Genomic DNA, 20,318 nt, shown 5'->3' on the forward strand with positions numbered 1-20,318 from the left:
AGATTACTACAGGATTACCTCACTCTATTCATAGGGGAACAGGAGGGGAAATGACTAGTTGTAATATGAGGTACCATCTGCCATGCACCATATGATGGTTTGTGGAGTATATATGTAGAAGTAGACGAGTCTTCCATTTAGGGCTTCCACTCACCTTCAGCCCTGTTATGAACCACAAATTGCAGTTGGCTGCACCCAGTGATTTCATGAGATGGCAGCATGGTCTCCTCCATATCTCAGAGAGCTCCCATCTCCCCCCCTCTCCCCCAAGATGTCCCCCTAAGCAAGTTCACAGATTACAATAAAACTGTTCCCAGTATGAAAAGATGAAGCAACTCATGCTTGTTCCGATATCTTACAAGCAACAATCTGCAATACACATTTCTTGTTAAGGCATACAGGAACAGCCATGTAGCCAATAACCACATTTGCGTAACATCCAAATATCCAATATCCAGTGTAAGATGGGGATAAATCAACCATATTAACTGGTGTGACGAATCCCAGATGATGCTAGAAGTACAAGAGGTGCCACAGCCTCCATCCCAGGTACCCTACCGCTGCCACAACCAAGCGCAGGGATTGAAGCCTACTGCCTACGGCCATCATCGCTGCTAGCTGTTTACAAGCAGTAGCCAATTTCTTTGTAAGTTCAGTCCCCATGCATTTTCCACTATTAGGTACAACAAATAAAGCAGATCAAAGACAATTTAAAATATTGGCACAAATTGACTAAAATAAAGGTTTGATTGGTACAATACATCTACAGGTATCAATGAATCATCACTTTGTTATGAAGAGAAATTTGAACGGTATAAATAGCACACTGAGACAATTAGCAGGTTTAAATAGATGTATGCTGCAGGAGTAACATAGAGATGAAGAGACTTCCTCAGGGTAAACTAGCATGAAGAGCTGCATCATACCAGTCTTCGGACTGAAGATCACAATAAGTTATCTAATCTGATCAGAGAACCCAAACATCTGAAAGAGAATATGGCATTTACAACTGATAGGGCTAACTACAGCTGCACCAGGCCCCATTTCAGTGTACTAATGAGATCTGAATATGTTACCTTAGCTGCTGCGAACACACAAACCACATCAGGAAATGAAACCCAGGTCTCCTGCTTACTACGCAGGTGCGTTAGCCATTAAGCCGCCTTGGCACAGCGGTTCACACAACTGCACGGGTTACCCTGGCATGCCTCCCTCCTTGATCCAAATTCTCACTGCCGCCCCAGTCAACTTTGAATTCCTCCCCTTACACACGAACAGAATTGCTGAGGCTCTCCATGTTCTGGAATAGCACCTCAGCGTTGAATATAAATGGAGGATCCTGCCTGTAACCAAGCTGCAGGTAATCTGCGCTGTTGTGTGAACCAATGTGCCAAGGTGGCTTAGTGGCTAACACACCTGCCTAGTAAACAGGAGACCCGGGTTCGATTCTCAGCCTTGGTAAAAATTTTCACTCACCGCTCTGGTCTATATACACTCCTGGAAATTGAAATAAGAACACCGTGAATTCATTGTCCCAGGAAGGGGAAACTTTATTGACACATTCCTGGGGTCAGACACATCACATGATCACACTGACAGAACCACAGGCACATAGACACAGGCAACAGAGCATGCACAATGTCGGCACTAGTACAGTGTATATCCACCTTTCGCAGCAATGCAGGCTGCTATTCTCCCATGGAGACGATCGTAGAGATGCTGGATGTAGTCCTGTGGAACGGCTTGCCATGCCATTTCCACCTGGCGCCTCAGTTGGACCAGCGTTCGTGCTGGACGTGCAGACCGCGTGAGACGACGCTTCATCCAGTCCCAAACATGCTCAATGGGGGACAGATCCGGAGATCTTGCTGGCCAGGGTAGTTGACTTACACCTTCTAGAGCACGTTGGGTGGCACGGGATACATGCGGACGTGCATTGTCCTGTTGGAACAGCAAGTTCCCTTGCCGGTCTAGGAATGGTAGAACGATGGGTTCGATGACGGTTTGGATGTACCGTGCACTATTCAGTGTCCCCTCGACGATCACCAGTGGTGTACGGCCAGTGTAGGAGATTGCTCCCCACACCATGATGCCGGGTGTTGGCCCTGTGTGCCTCGGTCGTATGCAGTCCTGATTGTGGCGCTCACCTGCACGGCGCCAAACACGCATACGACCATCATTGGCACCAAGGCAGAAGCGACTCTCATCGCTGAAGACGACACGTCTCCATTCGTCCCTCCATTCACGCCTGTCGCGACACCACTGGAGGCGGGCTGCACGATGTTGGGGCGGTGTGCGGGACCGTAGCCCAGCTTCATGGAGACGGTTGCGAATGGTCCTCGCCGATACCCCAGGAGCAACAGTGTCCCTAATTTGCTGGGAAGTGGTGGTGCAGTCCCCTACGGCACTGCGTAGGATCCTACGGTCTTGGCGTGCATCCGTGCGTCGCTGCGGTCCGGTCCCAGGTCGACGGGCACGTGCACCTTCCGCCGACCACTGGCGACAACATCGATGTACTGTGGAGACCTCATGCCCCACGTGTTGAGCAATTCGGCGGTACGTCCACCCGGCCTCCTGCATGCCCACTATACGCCCTCGCTCAAAGTCCATCAACTGCACATACGGTTCACGTCCACGCTGTCGCGGCATGCTACCAGTGTTAAAGACTGCGATGGAGCTCCGTATGCCACGGCAAACTGGCTGACACTGATGGCAGCTAGCGCCATTGGACGGCCAACACCGCGGTTCCTGGTGTGTCCGCTGTGCCGTGCGTGTGATCATTGCTTGTACAGCCCTCTCGCAGTGTCCGGAGCAAGTATGGTGGGTCTGATACACCGGTGTCAATGTGTTCTGTTTTCCATTTCCAGGAGTGTACGTAAGAAAATTTTTAAAAAAATCATATCTGTATGAGACCAGTAAAGTCTTTGAAACAGTGTAATTTCATCTGTGTATGTACCTGCACCTGGGTTTCAGGCTGAATCCCCCCATTTATGTTTGTTGCTGAGGTGTTATTCCAGAACATCGGGGCCTTGGCAATTCTATTTGTGTGTAAGAGACAATTTAAAGTAGACTGGGGCAGCACTGAGAATCTGGATCGAGGAGGGAGGGACACATGCCAGGGTAATCCCTGCAGTTGGTGAACCGCTCTGCCAAGCTGGCTTAGTGGCTAATACATCCACCTACTAAGCAGGAGACCCAAGTTCACTTCCAAGCCTTGGTACAAATTTTCACTTGCTGCTCATGTTTATGCACACACAAAATTTAAAAAAATCATATCTGTATCAGACCAGTGGAATCTCTGAAGCTGGGTCATTTCATTTGTTAACAGGAGTTATCCTGTAAAGTAATAGTAACTTAACTCAGTGTAATAAATAGACATAAGACAGCAAAAAACTGCTTGTGTTCACAAAAGAAGCCACAATCTGTTCACTTCCAAAACGAAGGACATAATTCGAAGCTTTACACATATGGGTGTTCAGATTTAAATAATGGATCAAGAAAAGGCAAGGGGGTTGTGGGCACATTTGAAGGATGATTAAGTCTTAACAACAGATAAAAGATAAGGTATTGGAGACAAAGGAATGAGAAAAAGGGGGAAATGCTGTGAAAACTACATGGAATGAGGCAGAAATACCTGTAGGAAGTGTTTAGTGGAGACCAAAGGTTGCAGAACTAAAGGGTGTGTTGGTGGAAGCTTTCACACCTGTAGAATTCAGCACCAAGCTTCAAGGATAGTGGAAAGGGAGGGGGAGAAGAGTTAACATGGCCTCTGAAGTTTGCTACGCTGTCCTGATCAGCATGTTTCGATAATGGCTGGTCAAACCCGCTCTTTGCCACAGTTTTGTAGTTACCATTTACATAAATCGACAGCAGGTTGGTAGACACAACCATTTAAAAATCTGCACAGCAGTTGCTGGAACAAGTGGTCATGCACATCCCGTTGGAAACAGGGTCCTTCCTGTGAGGGCAGCTATGCCGTATTTCAAGGCAGATCTACATTGTTAGAGAGAATAGCTGCTACTACCACCTTAAAATAATACTAAATAAGTCTGAACATTTGGTTATGAGAACAACAGTGAATAAACTAAATTTTTCTTCAGCCTTTATAAATGTACGTCACTAACTGCAATATAACTCACCACTTGTCCAAGATAAAAAACTGTAGCTGGATTTACACGCTCCAAACTGATTTTTTTGGCAGGTAGCCAACCACGAGCATCTCCATAAAACGCTATCAATGCACCTTTCTCTGATAGATGCACAATTACACCTTCACATTCTAGACCGGGTATTACATCTTCAGGCTTTGTTACAGGAGGCACCTTTGATGACACTAATGAAGGTTTGAGAGTCAGCCGCAACTTGCCATCCTTCAATGACAAAACCTAGGCCAGATGACAATTATTCATTCACTTAAAATCTCTGAGAATAATCATTAATTAATGATTAACCTAATGAGTGAAAATGAAAGAGAACAGAATAAGATACTTCTCAATGACGTGCTGCTCTATTATAAAGAACACAATCTGTATTGCAGTACTAACTATAATTTTCAAGTAACTGTTAGTGCAAACCCAGATCTAGTACATAGATGGTTCAAAACATTTTTTATAAAGCTGTTGGATTTCAAATTACAGCACCTTCCATATTCAGCACAAAGAAAATTTACATTACTTCTAGGCTGGAGCTGAGGATTAAGTTTTCCAAATCCATCATTAGTTAACAGGAATTAATGAAGATAAGACTACAGTTCAACCCCACAGCATCCTTTATATTTTAGCAAGGAGTGGACTAAATATGCTTGACAACAATCACAATCTTTCTTACTGCTTCTGTATGACTACTTTACGATCATTTACTAGTGATCCAAAGAAACACTGCCGCTTCACTACAAGTAAAGAATCTGAAATATATATGTAACATCTTTAAATGACACACTTATCAATTTTCTTTCAGCAGAATATTTACCCTTCCATTGAATTTTAATCCCGTTGTAAACTTCTTTTTTGGATGTTGCAGTGGCACGTCTGACATATGCAGTGGTGGCACAGTAGCATCAAATAACTTCTTGCCATGTATAACCTGCACCGCAAGACCACTTTTGACAATTTTTTTCACTATGCATCGTACCTTCTGCCCCAGAGATAGTGGATTTTTGCCAAGAGGCTGATCTTCTAATTCATTTCTGTAAATAAAAGTCGGTTTATAGTGCACACTTTAATCCTAATTGTTGGCAGGCAAATCAAATAAGAATAGAAACAAATTGCATTTCTAACAATAAAGAGTCTGGGAATAACAACACATTACTGTGTTCAAAATAAAAACAAACAAACAAAATCGGAAAATTGTGACGAAGATGAAATGACTAACATGATCTGAACCGACATGAATTACACACAAAACTGTGGATGACGATACGTGAATGACAACACACATTTCGCGAAATGAAGCACAAAATGTAAATGACAAGTGGAAAACATCAAAAAATGGCATATGGTGTAAGTTTTCAGATTCCTGCAGAAAGCAAGGGAAAAATAAAATGTAACAGCTGTCACAGATGAATCCAAGGAATATGAACAGCTAGCTGAACGTTGACTTCATCATTTGATAACTGTGAAACTTGTAACAACAAACCCTATATGACAGGACAGATTTGCAATCAAGTAACATGTATGTAAATTCAAATTCATGTAAATAACTTACATTCATATTCATATGTACAAGTAAACTTCTCTAAACTACCACATAAAAGATATCTTAAAACATTCCTGCCTTTTATCTGATTTCGTGTCATCATATGTCATCAACTTTTAAGATGTAAGAAATTTGCAAGCTCTTCTGCAGAATAAATTATTACCTGCTAAAATGTGCAACAAACAACTGGAAAGGTGATTCCAAGCCCAAGAGCAGCCCCCCCCCCCCCCCACACACACACACACACTTACTCTTTACATAATGAAGAAAGTCAAAATTCCATACAGTTGATTACCACTGAAATGTCAGATTTAATGTGAACTGTCAAGTGTAAAACTTACTTCTCAAATGTGCAGAAAAATAACCTTTCCATGAAATCGTATCCTATGACTTTGCACTTCTGTTTTGCACCTATAGGGTATAGCCTTCCCAATCTTTTAATAAGTGATACTTCTGGTTCTTTTGAAAGTTCCTTACGAATACGGAACATTGAAACTAAGCCTCTTAAACCCTGGTTCTTTTTTCCAAGTCGAATGCTTACACCATTCGCATCAATACCAATCACCTGTAAAACAAAACATTATTAAAATTTATTTCCCAATTACAATAAAGACAACAGACAAAGCTTTGAGTGAGGAAGATGTAAATAATCTAAAAGTGCACTTCATATTGTATACTTAAAATTGTGGAACACTTCAAGCTTAAAAATATTCTGTATGTCATTTCCTGTACTTAGATAAATAAAAAATATAGGTCCAAGACTTATATTTTCTTTTTTCATATGCTCTATAGAGTTTTTTCTAGCACTGAATATGATTTTCACCTCTCATAATGTTTTGAGCACATGGAAAATGTCAAGCTGCACTATGGTTCTGGCTGCACAATACATAGTACATAGCATTTAAACACACCTTATGGATCAGTTATGCCAGAGGAAGGCAATGGCATATAATTTTGAATACGGCCTTGCCCAGTAATGAGCTGTGGTGTTCAAGCCAGTTTCCGGGCTGGTGAAATCGTCTCACATTGTAAAGCCAAGTAACAGCTTCATCTTGTACTGTGACAAGCAGGAAACACTGAAACGTTGTATCTGGATGAAGAGGTTACTCAGCTGATACCAAGACACTTTTTTTTTTCCTTCAATCAAATTCACTAATCAACATTGCACTCGGCTAACACTTGGTGTTGACAACTAATCATCAATGAAATCTTTTCGTACTTCCATTTGTGTTGCTGCATTGAGATTCTGGGACATGGATGTCACTCTCATCTTTCTGCCAGAGATTTCATTAGCAGCAATATAAACCACAGAGGACTACATTAACTGTACCCAATGCTGTGACAAAGTAACCAAGTTTCGTCCAGTGCAGGCATTCAATCAATTCACAATGGTAATGGCATTGGATTTTATCTACATATTCCTGTAAAACCATCATTTCCTTCAGAAATGGCCTTAATTTGAATTTCATATGAAAAATGCATCCATTATCTGAACTGTCCTGACACCAAACCATACCTACTGAATGTTTCTTGTAAACAAAATTACCACACGTTATAACTTAACGTGCTATTTTACACTCTTTATTGACCGTGTACAGGCATTTGGTAAAACAAACTCTCATATCCAATAATGGAAATTCCTGGATGGAGCAATATCTAAAACAAGGGAAATGCAACCACTCACCTGTAGCAAATCGATGTGTGGAACACAGTAAGACATAAAAGAAAATAGTATTCACAGTAGTTTTTGTGCACTAGTAATAGTACACACATTCAGACACAACAACCCGGGAGCGTGCATTTGGTCGTCCAAGGGTGTGTGTGTGTGTGTGTGTGTGTGTGTGTGTGTGTGTGTGTGTGTGTGCTCTATTGCTAAAAAAAGAATTAGTGTTCAAAAGTTAGTGTGAATGCTGTTTTCTGTTACATATTACTGTGCTCCATGCTTTGATCCACTATAGGTTAGTGGTTGCCTTTCCTTTACCTTATGTATAACTCTCATGCACACTTCTATCACAAGAAGAGAGTCAAGTGATGAAAGTTTCACCATATTAAATGGGAATATACATTATTATGCATGGACACAAATAGATGCCCCTTATACAACGTGTGTAAATAGGCACATGGCACACTGAAAACTTGACAGCTATGACTCATGAAAGTGACTGTCACTGGCTGCAAGATACATGGAACACCTGTACACACAATGAAGGACTGAGAGAGATGCAATGCTCATTACAACTTCATAGACTGCATGGGAGTATTACATAAAAGAAGAAACCGCACAGGGCAGTTCAACTATGATGTCCCACACTGTTCCTAACTGATGTCCACAACCAAAGAGCTGTCATTTAACTGTAAGGCAGGCAAAATGTAGGGTCAATAGTGTCCTTTGATAAATATCCAGCACTTACAGCTGCTGTTATATTGGGGTGTATGTAAGAAGACAGCAGAACAATGTATTCTTCGCAGAGAGAGACGGTCGTCAGTGTGGTCTCTGGCTATGTACCGCACCTCAGTCTACAGTTGTTACCTACCATAGTAACTGACAATACAGTGGTGTGTGCTATACCTGACCACAGTTTCTGCTTCTGACTCTGCTTATCAGAATTTATATGCTTGGAAAACTATTGCTGTTGCTTTTTAACATAATACTTGTTGTGTTTGCTTTATGCCACCCATATTCAAAATTACAGTGACCAAGTAACCACACCAAACCTATATTAACATGAAAATCAATGCTAAATGTTTTACACGCACCTTGACGTGCGTGCTAAAGGCCAAAATAGCAGAATGATGTTACTGGCAGGGGTACCTCTGCACATCTCCCCATCACCTGCCTTTTTACATGTACACCACTACAGAAAAGGCTAAAATGAACCATTATGTACTGAACTATAGTGTGACAATTATTGAACTATATGAAAAAGAAAAACATGAATTAGTTACAAACTTTATTCAACATATAAACACCACTACAGGTATTTGGATTTAAGTTATGACATGTTCGATGTGCCTGCCATCATTGGCGATGATGTGGTGCAGACAACGGCAAAATTCTGCATGACCCACTTAAGTGTCAGAACATCGATGCCGTCGATGACCTCCTAAATGGCTGCTTTCAGCTCAGCAATGGTTTTGTGGTTATTTCTGTACACCTTGTCTTCAATATAGCCCCATAAAAAGGTGTAGCATGTGTTTGGATCCAGAGAATATGTAGGCCAATTGAGGCCCATGCCAGTGGCCTCTGGGCACCCCAGATCCAGAATGCGGTCCCCAAAAAGCTCTTCCAGGACATCAAACACACTCCTGCTTCGAGCTCCATCTTGCACGAACCACATCCTGTCAAATTCAGGGTAACTTTGGATAACGGGAATGAAATCATCTTACAAAACCTTCACGTACCGTTCACTAGTCACCATGCCATCAAGGAATATCGCACCAATTATCCCATGCCTGGACATAGCACACTAGATAGTTACCCACTCAGAATGAGAGTCTTATCAGTCGCAAAATGCAGATTCTGAGTCCCCCGAAAGTGCCAATTTTGCTTATTTAACTTCATTGCTAAACCAAACCATATTCACATCAAAGTCCTGTTTGTCAATTCTGAGGACAATAATGTTGGCGAAACACAACCACTGTTCCATGTCCCTGGAGCTTCAAGGCTGATGGGTTTGAATTTTATATGGGAAAAGATGTAAGTCTTCAACAACAATTTGTTGCAGTGTCTCCCAGCTGATACTCACCTGTTACGCAGCTCATCTGATCGATTTGCTGGGGCTGGTTTGAAACACAACACACATCCTCTCAATGTTTTCAAGCATTTTCACCCTTTTTGGACGACCTACATTGCCAAAAGTGTCATCACTAACACTACCCATTCTCTCAAACTTGCGAACCAAATTCTTGAGTTTTAACACACTTGGACTGGTTGCCTGCAGCTTGAACTGGTCACAAACTTCCTTTGCACTGCAGTTGGGCCTTACTGCTTGCATAGTAGGCCTTCACAAGCACTACATGCTCAGGTACTCTGTACCGTGACATTTTCACGTGTAAATGGCCGACAAACAAGAAGGCACGTGTGCATTGTGCATGCACATACTAATTCCCATCATTTCACATGGCCAACCATGCAGTTTGAACGTCCTAACACAAACCATTCAGATGTTATGATGATTTTATTTCATGTAGTTCAATAATTGTAACCCTGTATACTAAAGTTATGATTCTCATCTAACAACTGATGATAACCGTACAGGAGAGGAAGAAAGATGAGCAAACACAATGCCAACTTCACTCAGCAGCAGTGCATGTAATCTATTTACTATGGAAGCATTACTGGGAGCCATTACATACAATCATCTTCAACAAGGGTTATGAATCAAGTATTACTGCCTTCACAGCAATGCAATTAATTACCATGATACTACATATTTGTTAGTCAATGAGGTGATCTCAAATCACTTTTCCGACAATGTTTTTGTTGCATTTCAACACTTGTATAGATTATCTAATTGTCAAATTTATCGCCATATGAACAAGGAAGCCAAAGTGGCGCAAAACCCACTGGCTCAAGAGTAATTTGCAAACAAGACAGGCAAATAAGCTGCAGAACAGACAAAACATTTGTGTAAATCATATCACTGCAGTCACACTGATGGATGTATGAGATTTCATCAATGATTAGTTATCAAACCCCAATCTGAATACAAGGTTTTATTAATTAGTTTGAAAAAATTGTTTCTGGTTATCAGTCGAGTAACCGCTTCATTCAGATGTAACATTTCAATGTTTCTTGCTTCTCAAAACACAGGATGAAATTGTTTCTTCACTTTACAATGTAAGAAAATCAAATACTACACTGTTTGTAACCATATAAGAGACTATTCACTTGGATGCTAATAGTGGTGTCATACGGATGCACAGGTAAATGGTATTTTCTCCTAAATCAACAACACTAGGTTCACTGTTTTGTGTTTGAATACACAAAGCAAATCCACTTTGAATTCAATGATTTCAATTGTGCATACAATCTGCATGAATTGTTGTTGTTGTTGTTGCTGTTGTCTTCAGTCCAAACACTAGTTTGATGCAGCTCTCCACACTATTCTATCCCATGCAACCCCCTTCATCACCAAGTAACTACTGCAACCTACATCCTTCTGGATCTGCTTACTGTATTCACCTATGATTTTTACCCCCCCCCCCCCCCACCCACCCACACACACACACACACACACACACACACACACACACACACACACACACACACACACACTTCCCTCCAATAGTAAATTGGTGATCCCTCGATGTCCCAGAACACGTCCTATCAACTGATCCCTACTTTTGGTCAATCTGCGCCACACATTTCTGTCTCCCCAATTCTATTCAGTTCCTTCCCATTAGTTATGTGATCTACCCACCTAATCTTCAGTATTCTTCCACAGCGCCACATTTCAAAAGTTTCTACTCTCTTCTTGCCTTAACTGTTTATCATCCATGTTTCACTCATATTCATGGCTACACTACAAATACTTCCAGAAAAGGCTTCTTACACCACTGTCCCCACACCCACCACAGAACAGTTTCCTCTTCCTCCACCTATCACCTCCTCTCAATTCATATCTCCCAAGTCAGCTTCATTGTGTGCTGCTTCCTACCAGCTCCAGCACTGCACCACACAATTCAGCCCTTGTATCTCTCATCTCTTCCTCCCTCATTTCTATTTTGCACACTTGTTGCCTCCCTCCAAGCTGCTAGCTACCCATCCCCAACCCCTCTCCTGCTTCCCACTTCTTTCTTTCTTTACCGAACTGACACAACCTTCAGCTCCAGTCCGCATGCCAAACTGCAACCCTGACATTGTGTGTCCAGGCAGCACAAAGTAAGGGTACATGTAGGGGTAGGTGTAGGTGTGTGTGTGTGTGTGTGTGTGTGTGTGTGTGTGTACTGCGTCTGGGTAAAGGATTTATTCCAAAAGGTAGCAGTTTTGTCTTTTCTTTGTGTGTGACTGTCAACAACTCAATGTTTCTGCTATTTGTTAACTGGGCTCCTTTACTACCAATTATTTACATAAATAGTGGTGAGTTTGTTCAATTTTTAGATAAAATGATATATTTAGTAATATCACACTGCACTAATGATTTAAACATATTTGACACAATATATTTACCTTTGCTTTGACAATAATGTCCCCAATATTAATTGTAGTGAATGGTGACAATGGTAGATCTGCTGATAATATTGTAGGGTCTAAAGAAAAGTATGCAATCTTAACAGCAGGCAGGATATACAGGAGCCTCGCTTTTAACTCACTGCCAACAGAATAATGTTGCAGCTTCTTGCCAGGTGTTGACAGGTGCTTCTCAGAGATATAGCCAACTTTGTCATCATTATACAACACACGAAGTCCATTTCTCAGCACCTGTCCAAAATAGATAAATCCCTATACTTACTCATGACAGACAAAATACAAAGGTAAAAGACATGCATCATTTATTTAGACGCAGACACCTGAAGATTCATGATGCTTTAGTAACAAAATATTAATTATCAAAGTGACAGAACTATGAGGCTAGCACTGGACGAAAGTTAACAGTCTTCTATATTAAAATATCTGTGATACGCTCATATCAATTTATTAGTCGGGTAGAAGAAGTTTGTTTTCTATACTGATGTAACACTAACTTCTAAATTAGTTACTGCAGTCGAATTTTCAAATATGACAAATTTATAAGATTTATTCCATCAAACATATCAAAAGGAAAAATGTACTAGAGAAACCTATAAAATTGTGAGACACAATTATTGGCCAGTACTTACCTAAAAATAAAAATTGACAATATATATAGACACACACACACACACACACACACACACACACACACACACACACACACACACTGAAGCGCCAAAGAAACTGGTATAGGTATGCATATTCAAATACAGATATATGTAAATACGCAGAACACGGCGCTGCAGTCAGCAATGTCTATATAAGACAAGTGTCTGGCACAGTTGTTCGATTGGTTACTGCTGCTACAATGCCAGGTTATCAAGATTTAAGTGAGTTTGAACATGATGTTATAGTCGACGCACGATCGATGGGACATAGGATCTCCAAGGTAGCGATTAGGTGGGGATTTTCCCATACAACCATTTCACGAGTGTACTGTGAATATCAGGAATCCAATAAAACATCACATCTCCTACATCGCTGCAGCCAGAAAAACATCCCGCAAGAACGGGACCACCAATGACTGAAGAGAATCGTTCAACGTGACAGACGTGCAGCCCTTCCGTAAATCGCTGCAGATTTCAATGCTGGCCCATCAACAAGTGTCAGCGTGCGAACCATTCAACGAAACATCATCAATATGGGCCTTCAGAGCAGAAGGCCCACTCGTGTACCCTTGACAACCACTGATTCAGACGAGATCTCCACCCACTTGTATTCTAATGTATTTATGGACAGCCCTGCAGGATTCATGGTGTCAATTCCCTCCAGCACTGCTTCAGACATTGGTCGAAGGTATACTTGAACATGCAAATCATATAACATGAACAAAAGTGTACTTGCTAGCAATAACATTTTCTTATCTATATTATTCTTTTTTTTCTTTTTTTCTCCTGAGAGGCATTTCCCTCACAACAGACCAAAACCAATTCTTCCCAAACCTGCAATCTCAAAATTTTATTTTCATGTGTTTCCGACACTATATTCCAAATTGCTGGTCTTCTTTCTACTTTCTCAAGTTGTAGTTCGATGTCCATATTCTCGTCTTCCATTTCACTCTTTTCAGTGTCCAACAAAGAAAAATAACAGAAATCACTGAAAATACATCTGATTATGATGGAAACGCACAGCCAACTGAATGGACACAGGAACTATCTATCTTTCTAACCGGGCTTCAACAGGAGTTCTCCTGCGTCCAGAGATTTTTTTCTGTGAACACTGCATTAACTCGTGCTCCTATGGTTGGTTGTAACTTGAACGTTACATGTCTAAACAAGTGTTTTGAAAACACATGTCAGACTTCCATCATCTGGACTTATCCTTAACATCCCATCAACTCCACGATCATTAGGTCTGTAGCAAGTCTCCAATTAAGGAAGAAGTCAGCCCTATCCTCTTCAAAGGAACCATCCCTAAATTTGCTTTACTCAATTTAGATGATGACGATGTTTGGTTTTTCGGGCACTCAACTGCGCAGTTATCACTGCCCGTACAAATTCCCAACCTTTGCTCAGTCCAAACTCACCACTTTCATGAATGATGACGAAATGATGAGGACAACACAAACACCCAGTCATCTCAAGGCAGGTGAAAATCCATGACCCTGCCGGGAATCAAAACCAGGACCCCATGCTCGGGAAGCGAGCTCAATTTAGAGACATAACAGAACACCTGTACAGCTGCACTCACAAGTAAAAATTAAAATATTAATGAAATTTCCACTGTGCAGAGGAATATTTTTCAAGCCAAACTTTGTAAAAGGTCAGATAAAAAAAAAGTCTCCAAGACCAGATAGACCACTGCCTCGAACAACAATGTTTCATGAAGTGAGGTATGTGATCTCATTGCACAACCTGACTCAAAGCTCTATTTTGTCAATACTTCCGTCTATTTTCCCCAATTCCTCAGAAGTACTTCTGCATAACTTGTACTGGATTAGCACTCTTGGAATAAAGGTTACAACAGGCAAATTATCAGCTGTGAGGCCTATGAAGTGTGTTGGATATTTCAGTTGGTAATGTGTTGCTTACAAAAGCCAAAGATCCAAGTCAAGGCACAGTACAGGATGACCCAAAAATCCATTAACTTTTGAAAATTCGTTACTTCATAGAACAATGTCGGTAGAGAGGCAAAAGTTGACATATGCTTGAAATGACATAGGGTTTTATTGAAACCAAAAAAAGGTGCACACAATGATAAGCAGATGGTGCTTCATGTGATACAAAAACAATAATTAGTACAACAATTGATTTTTAGCAAAGATGATGTTCTTTATAGCAACTGCTCAGCATGTCAACCATCACCCATCAACAATACCTGTAGTCGAGGGGCAATGTCGCGAACAGTATTGTACAGCACATCAGTAGATATGGTGAGAAATTGCCATCAGATGTTGTCTTTTAGCATCCCTAATGAGGTCAGATGGTTGTGATATATTTGTGACTTCAGATAACCCACAACCTTTTCGTCACAACAGTTGAGGTCTGGGGACCTGGGAGGCCAAGCATGATGAAAGTGGTAGCTCAACATGCAATCCTCGCCAAACGATTCACACATGTAACAATATGGGTTGGAATGCCGTCCTGAATAAAAGTCGTATCTTCCAGCAAGTATCTGTCATCTAGGCTAGGTGTGATCTGATTCTGTAACATATCTGTGTATCTCAAACCCACCACACTGAGAGTCTGAAAAGCAGCACCCTGCATTTCCTTGAAGGAAAAGGGTCTGATCATGACTGATGTAGTAAATCCACACCACAACATGACTTTCTTGTCATGTAATAGGGTTTCAATGACAGTTCTAAGATTTTCAGTAGCGCACATTCTGCAGCTGTGGATACTGACAGAGCCTCAGAGTGTGAAATGGCCTTTTCAGTCCACAACACGTTAGACAACCTGTTTTCATCTTCCTCCATTTTTTGAGGTAACCATACTGCAAATGCTTTTTGCAACTCAAAATCTGTGGCTAACAGCTCATGGCGGCGCTGCATTTAGTATGGGTAGCATTGGAGGGTAAGCCTTCATGTTCTCCAAACAGCACCTAGAACCGCATATTGGCCAATTTTTGCACTCGTTTTTGGTTTCAATAAAACCTTATGTCATTTCAAGCACATGTGTCAAGTTTTACCTCTCTATAGGGTGTACACGTGGACAACAAAAAACTCCCCGATTATCTGGTTAAAAATACACTTTTTCCCAGATGAAAATACACTTTTTCATGGGTAAAAATAAACTTTTTCTGTGTTAAACAACATATTTTGGAAAAACCTTTGATGCTGCAATATGTACACTACATATTTTCTAATTGCAAAAGCATAAATACGAATTCCATCAAATCCAGCATATTAGTTTCCAAAGAACTGAAACCAAGACTGTGGTGCACTTTTTTCAGCCAATCATAGCTCACACCACATGAAATTGCCAGCCAATGACAGCAGATACTCAGAGCATAGGACACGTGCTGTAGTCAGACAATAGCAACATCATTGTTAAGTAGTGTGAACACACAAGTAGGAAAAGTTAATGGTTTAAATTAATGAACACAGTATATGGCTACAAAAAAAGCTATGTTTTCATATACAATATTGGTCTTCTTCGTGTGTGTTGCCCTTTAATATACATCAGACACAAATGTGCCAGTAAAATTTTAATTAATGATATACATGGCTGGTATTTTGGGTGAAAATTTTTTCTAAGTGGTTGGTCTTCAAGTTTTGAATGAGAGTGAAATGTTCTGTGATTTAAGAAATTCATCACACATAACATAGCTTACCTTGAGTAAAAGGAAATTTTCTTTGAAAGTAACCCTTCTCAAACTACCATTCGCAGTATTTTTTTTCCTGCAGTCTATTAAAAATTTACATGCATTTCAACACTTGCCTGAGAGCACCAGAAAACCGGTGTTACTGTGCATGAGCAGCTATGATGATATAGGAAGCCCATGCTTGGCATTTGCTGTGCTTATATGCCTTTTGTCCCATTTCTATTTGAAAATTTGTGCTTAGTGGGACATCACATGACCATGTGCAGCACTGTGACACGTTGTTCGGAGGGGATTTACAGAGTTATTGCACTTATGCCAGTTGTTTTATCATATCCTATCCAGACAAGGAATGCAAAATAAAAGAAGCAGTCCTTGGCATAATATTCCTTTCAAAACGATACGTATCACTTCAACACAGGTTTACATCCACACAACACTGCAAAAAGCTAGTAAGAAAGAATACAAATTTCTTGCAAAAATAAAAAAGATATTGTTTGTATACACCAAAACTAAGGACAGTAAGTTTTCCATTACTTTTTCAAGCAGTATAAAAAATTAACAAGGTTATCTGTGAAGCTCAGAAGCTGTACAACTGTCAGTTTATATTCTAATCTAGGGGTAAATATAAAGCCTTGTAGGGAGTTATTAATCGTAAAACACGGTGTGCTGCCAGTCTATAATTTACCAATGAACAACTTTCTGTGAACAACACAAATTAAGAAATAATGTGAAACCTAGACGAGGTATCAGACAAGGGTTGAAACATGTCTCGCGATCGAGAACATAGTTTTTCACAGAAGTAAAATTTGTGAAATTCTTCTAACAGACAGGACATCAGAAATACTCCAACAACATCATAAGTTCATAAAACATATTCAAACGCATAATTAGGCTTAAATTGCACATTCTTATATCAGATTCACACTGAAGTAAGACCCTACCCGGCATTCAGCTCCTCAGTGAGGTTTTTGGGATGCCAATTTTCTTGGAATACCAGTAGTGTATTGTCTTGTTTGGTTCTTTATTATGGCATTATGCTATATGTTCCAGAAGATGAAAATGTACACTTGAAATTCAGTGAACAGTTAAAACCAGGCAATAGTGTGGAATGAAACACTCCCCTTCAAATAAAAGATTGATAAAAGCCAAATTTCTTGAGCAAACCAACAAAAATAACTTCACTGTTCTGAAACTAATAAAATTTTAGTCTTCCATAATTATGTGAATGTATTTTAATTCACTAGATAGCTCCCAACCACAACAATCCATTTTGTTTTCACCTGATGTGATAGCTGTAAACAAGGAGGGAACAGCAATATCACGAAACGTAAACACTGGTCACATGAAGGCACCCCTGCCCCCACCTCGCCCATTACTTGTGCACACTAGAAAAAATTTTTCAGCTAGCATATGGCTGCTTACTGCTACTGCTTATACAGCTGATAGACACACTTCAGGTAGCCAGACGCTGAAGATGGTGGTGCTCATGCAGAACTTCAGCTATTAGTATGCCCATGAACCTGCTGGCATCTGCTCCAACAAACCTAACGTAAACAGCTGTGACGTTGCACTCATCGAAATCATTTTTTTGTTACAACGTATTGCGCAGTCATCATCCTAAAGGCTTTGACACATTTTGCTGTCAGCATGCACGTGTGTGCGCTGTGTTTTGTTGTTGTAAATGCCCCCCCCCCCCCCCCCCCACACCCCCAATAAAGTTTTATTTTAGTGTCATTCTTTCATTTGCTTTGTTGCTGCAGTATTATTCTGCATTAGCGACCTAAAGTAAAATTCTTTGTTAGAGTATCAGTTCTTACCTACTGAAATTACAAAAAATTAATGGAAACTAAAATAATGAAAAATTTCCAGCATTCTAAAAAATTCTCGGGTTTTTATCAGTTGTTTCCCAGATGAAAAAATTCCTGGGTTTTTTCTCGATTTCCCAGTAGTCCTGGGGTGTATACACCCTGTCTCTACCTACATTAGTCTGGGAATTAGTGCATTTTCACATGTTAATGGACTTTTGGGTCACCCTGTATATAACACAGTTTAAAAAAAATTACAGATAGAATATGATAAGGCAAAAAGAACACACAAACACATGTTGGGTAATATTAAAATTAAATAACACACATTTTCTGGAGAAAAATTGGGTAAATTACTTCTGAAACTTTGAATATCAGGTAGATTGTTGAAAACGAAATAAGAAAACAAATGGTCAGTTTAGCTTTTCATTTAAAATCTATGGAACAATATTTATGAAGTATGTGGAATGACTGCATTTACATATTAATACCTCAAACAGTTCTGGGATACCATATATAGACCCATGCTGAAACACTCATATTATTAGACACTCCTAAATACTCAGTAAAATACACAGGATGGTCAGAATCAGTTTGAAAAGCTTGTAAGCATGTTGAAGGGTAGGTTGTACTGATGAATAACTGTTAAGAAAAAAATTTGATACACTGGAATGTTTCCCAGTTAATTAACACTTAAGTTAGCCAATCAGACCATTGCACGCATATTCAAGTGTCCCACCCGAGATGCTGTCACCAAACATGTTCTTCATTTGGTTTCCTAAAACCAAACAAGAGATTAATACAAAAACTGGACAATAGATGGTACTAAGGATCGAACCCAAGCCAAAGGCTGAGCAGTCTCGTGCACTATCATCTACCCTGTGAGAGCAAGTGACACTAATTGTATCAGGCAGGCCATTTGAATTTAGTGTGCAATGGCCTGATTGGCTAACTTCAATGCTAATTAACTTGGAAATGGCACAAAATGTCAATTTTTTTTAATAATTATTTCTCAGCACAACCTATCCTGCAATACTCTCACAAGCTTTACAGATAATTTCTGACCAATCTTTATATTGCAAGGACAGGTGAGATACCAATAGTGGCAGCATGTTTATTGCAGTAAAGTATTCAATAATGTGTGGTAAGATTATTACAGATTCCGAATGTGAAATTATGTGGGTGAAGTTAAGTGTCAAAGGTACGTCAAACATTGGAATCTGATGTTTCTATAGACCACCTGTGTCATGAGCTGCAGTGGCAAAGCACTTCAGGGACAACTTGCAGAATCTTATGAATAATTTTTCTAATCATGCTGCTGTAATAAGGGGAGACTTTAATTTTCCTGCTACAGAACAGCCGAGTCATGCAATCAAGATTTGTACCAAAGACAGAAACTCATTTGACTTTATTCCTGAACTTTTGGAATACACATCATAAGGCTGTGATAGCACCCATGACCAGGGTTATTAGAAGAAATGTTAAGAAAGATGGGAAAATATTTTTGCTTTTGGGTAGCTAATATCAAATATTCAGTTCTGAGGATGAAGATGTGGAGCACAAAAGGATAAAATTCAAAAACACTGTTCAATGCACCTTAGGCAAGTACGTTCTGAGCAAGCTTCTAAGGGATGGGAAAAACCTGCTGTGGTTTTATGGCTGTGTTAGAAAGTTGCTGTGGACACAGAAAGCATCAAAGATTTACGTGTAGTCGAAACTTAATTGTCAAACAAAAGCTGAATGAAGAGTAAATGAACAAAAGGAAAGAAACAAGAGAAGCACTCAAATGAATCTGCAAGTAAAAATTTGACAATCAGTTTTAACAAACATTAAAAAGTGTTGCCTTATGTAAACTCAAGTCAGAGGGTCAAAATCATCTATTCAATCATTCAGTGACCTTACTGCCACTGAAATGGAAGATGACAGAGAGAAGGCCAAAATACTGAATACAGTGTTTTGAAACTGTTTCCCCACGGAAGATCGTAATATGATCCCTCCTCCTGATCAATGCACGAACAGCAAAATCGCAGATATTCACATAGGTGATCGCAGAACAGGAAAGTAACTACAAATGCTTACTAGTAGAAAGGCACCAGGACAAGACAAGATACCTGTAAGATTCTATAGAGATTACACAAAAGGACTTGCTTCCCATGTAGCAGCAGTTTGTCATAGGTTGCTGGAGCAACAAGGGGTACCTAACGGCTGGAAAAAAGTGCAGGTCATTTCCAATTTTCAGGAAGGGTCATACTACACATCACATATTTATAGGCCTATACTGTCAATGTCAATTTGTTGCAGAGTTATGGAATGTGTTTTAT

The 20,318-nt window shown here is 40.2% G+C and overlaps 1 protein-coding gene across 1 annotated transcript in view; it reads right to left on the reverse strand.

The window, feature by feature from the left end:
- Positions 1–20,318, reverse strand: part of LOC124605377 (protein RRP5 homolog) — a 180,339-nt gene that overhangs the window by 130,932 nt on the left and 29,089 nt on the right. The window contains exons 6-9 of the mRNA XM_047137012.1: positions 11,867–12,118; positions 6,036–6,259; positions 4,969–5,185; positions 4,140–4,385 (exon numbers count right to left, since the gene is read on the reverse strand). Of these exons, the coding sequence (XP_046992968.1) occupies positions 4,140–4,385; positions 4,969–5,185; positions 6,036–6,259; positions 11,867–12,118 (939 nt within the window). The remainder of the gene's footprint in view (positions 1–4,139; positions 4,386–4,968; positions 5,186–6,035; positions 6,260–11,866; positions 12,119–20,318) is intronic.

This window comes from Schistocerca americana, chromosome 3 (assembly GCF_021461395.2).
Source record: "Schistocerca americana isolate TAMUIC-IGC-003095 chromosome 3, iqSchAmer2.1, whole genome shotgun sequence".
NCBI classification, from domain to species: domain Eukaryota; kingdom Metazoa; phylum Arthropoda; class Insecta; order Orthoptera; family Acrididae; genus Schistocerca; species Schistocerca americana.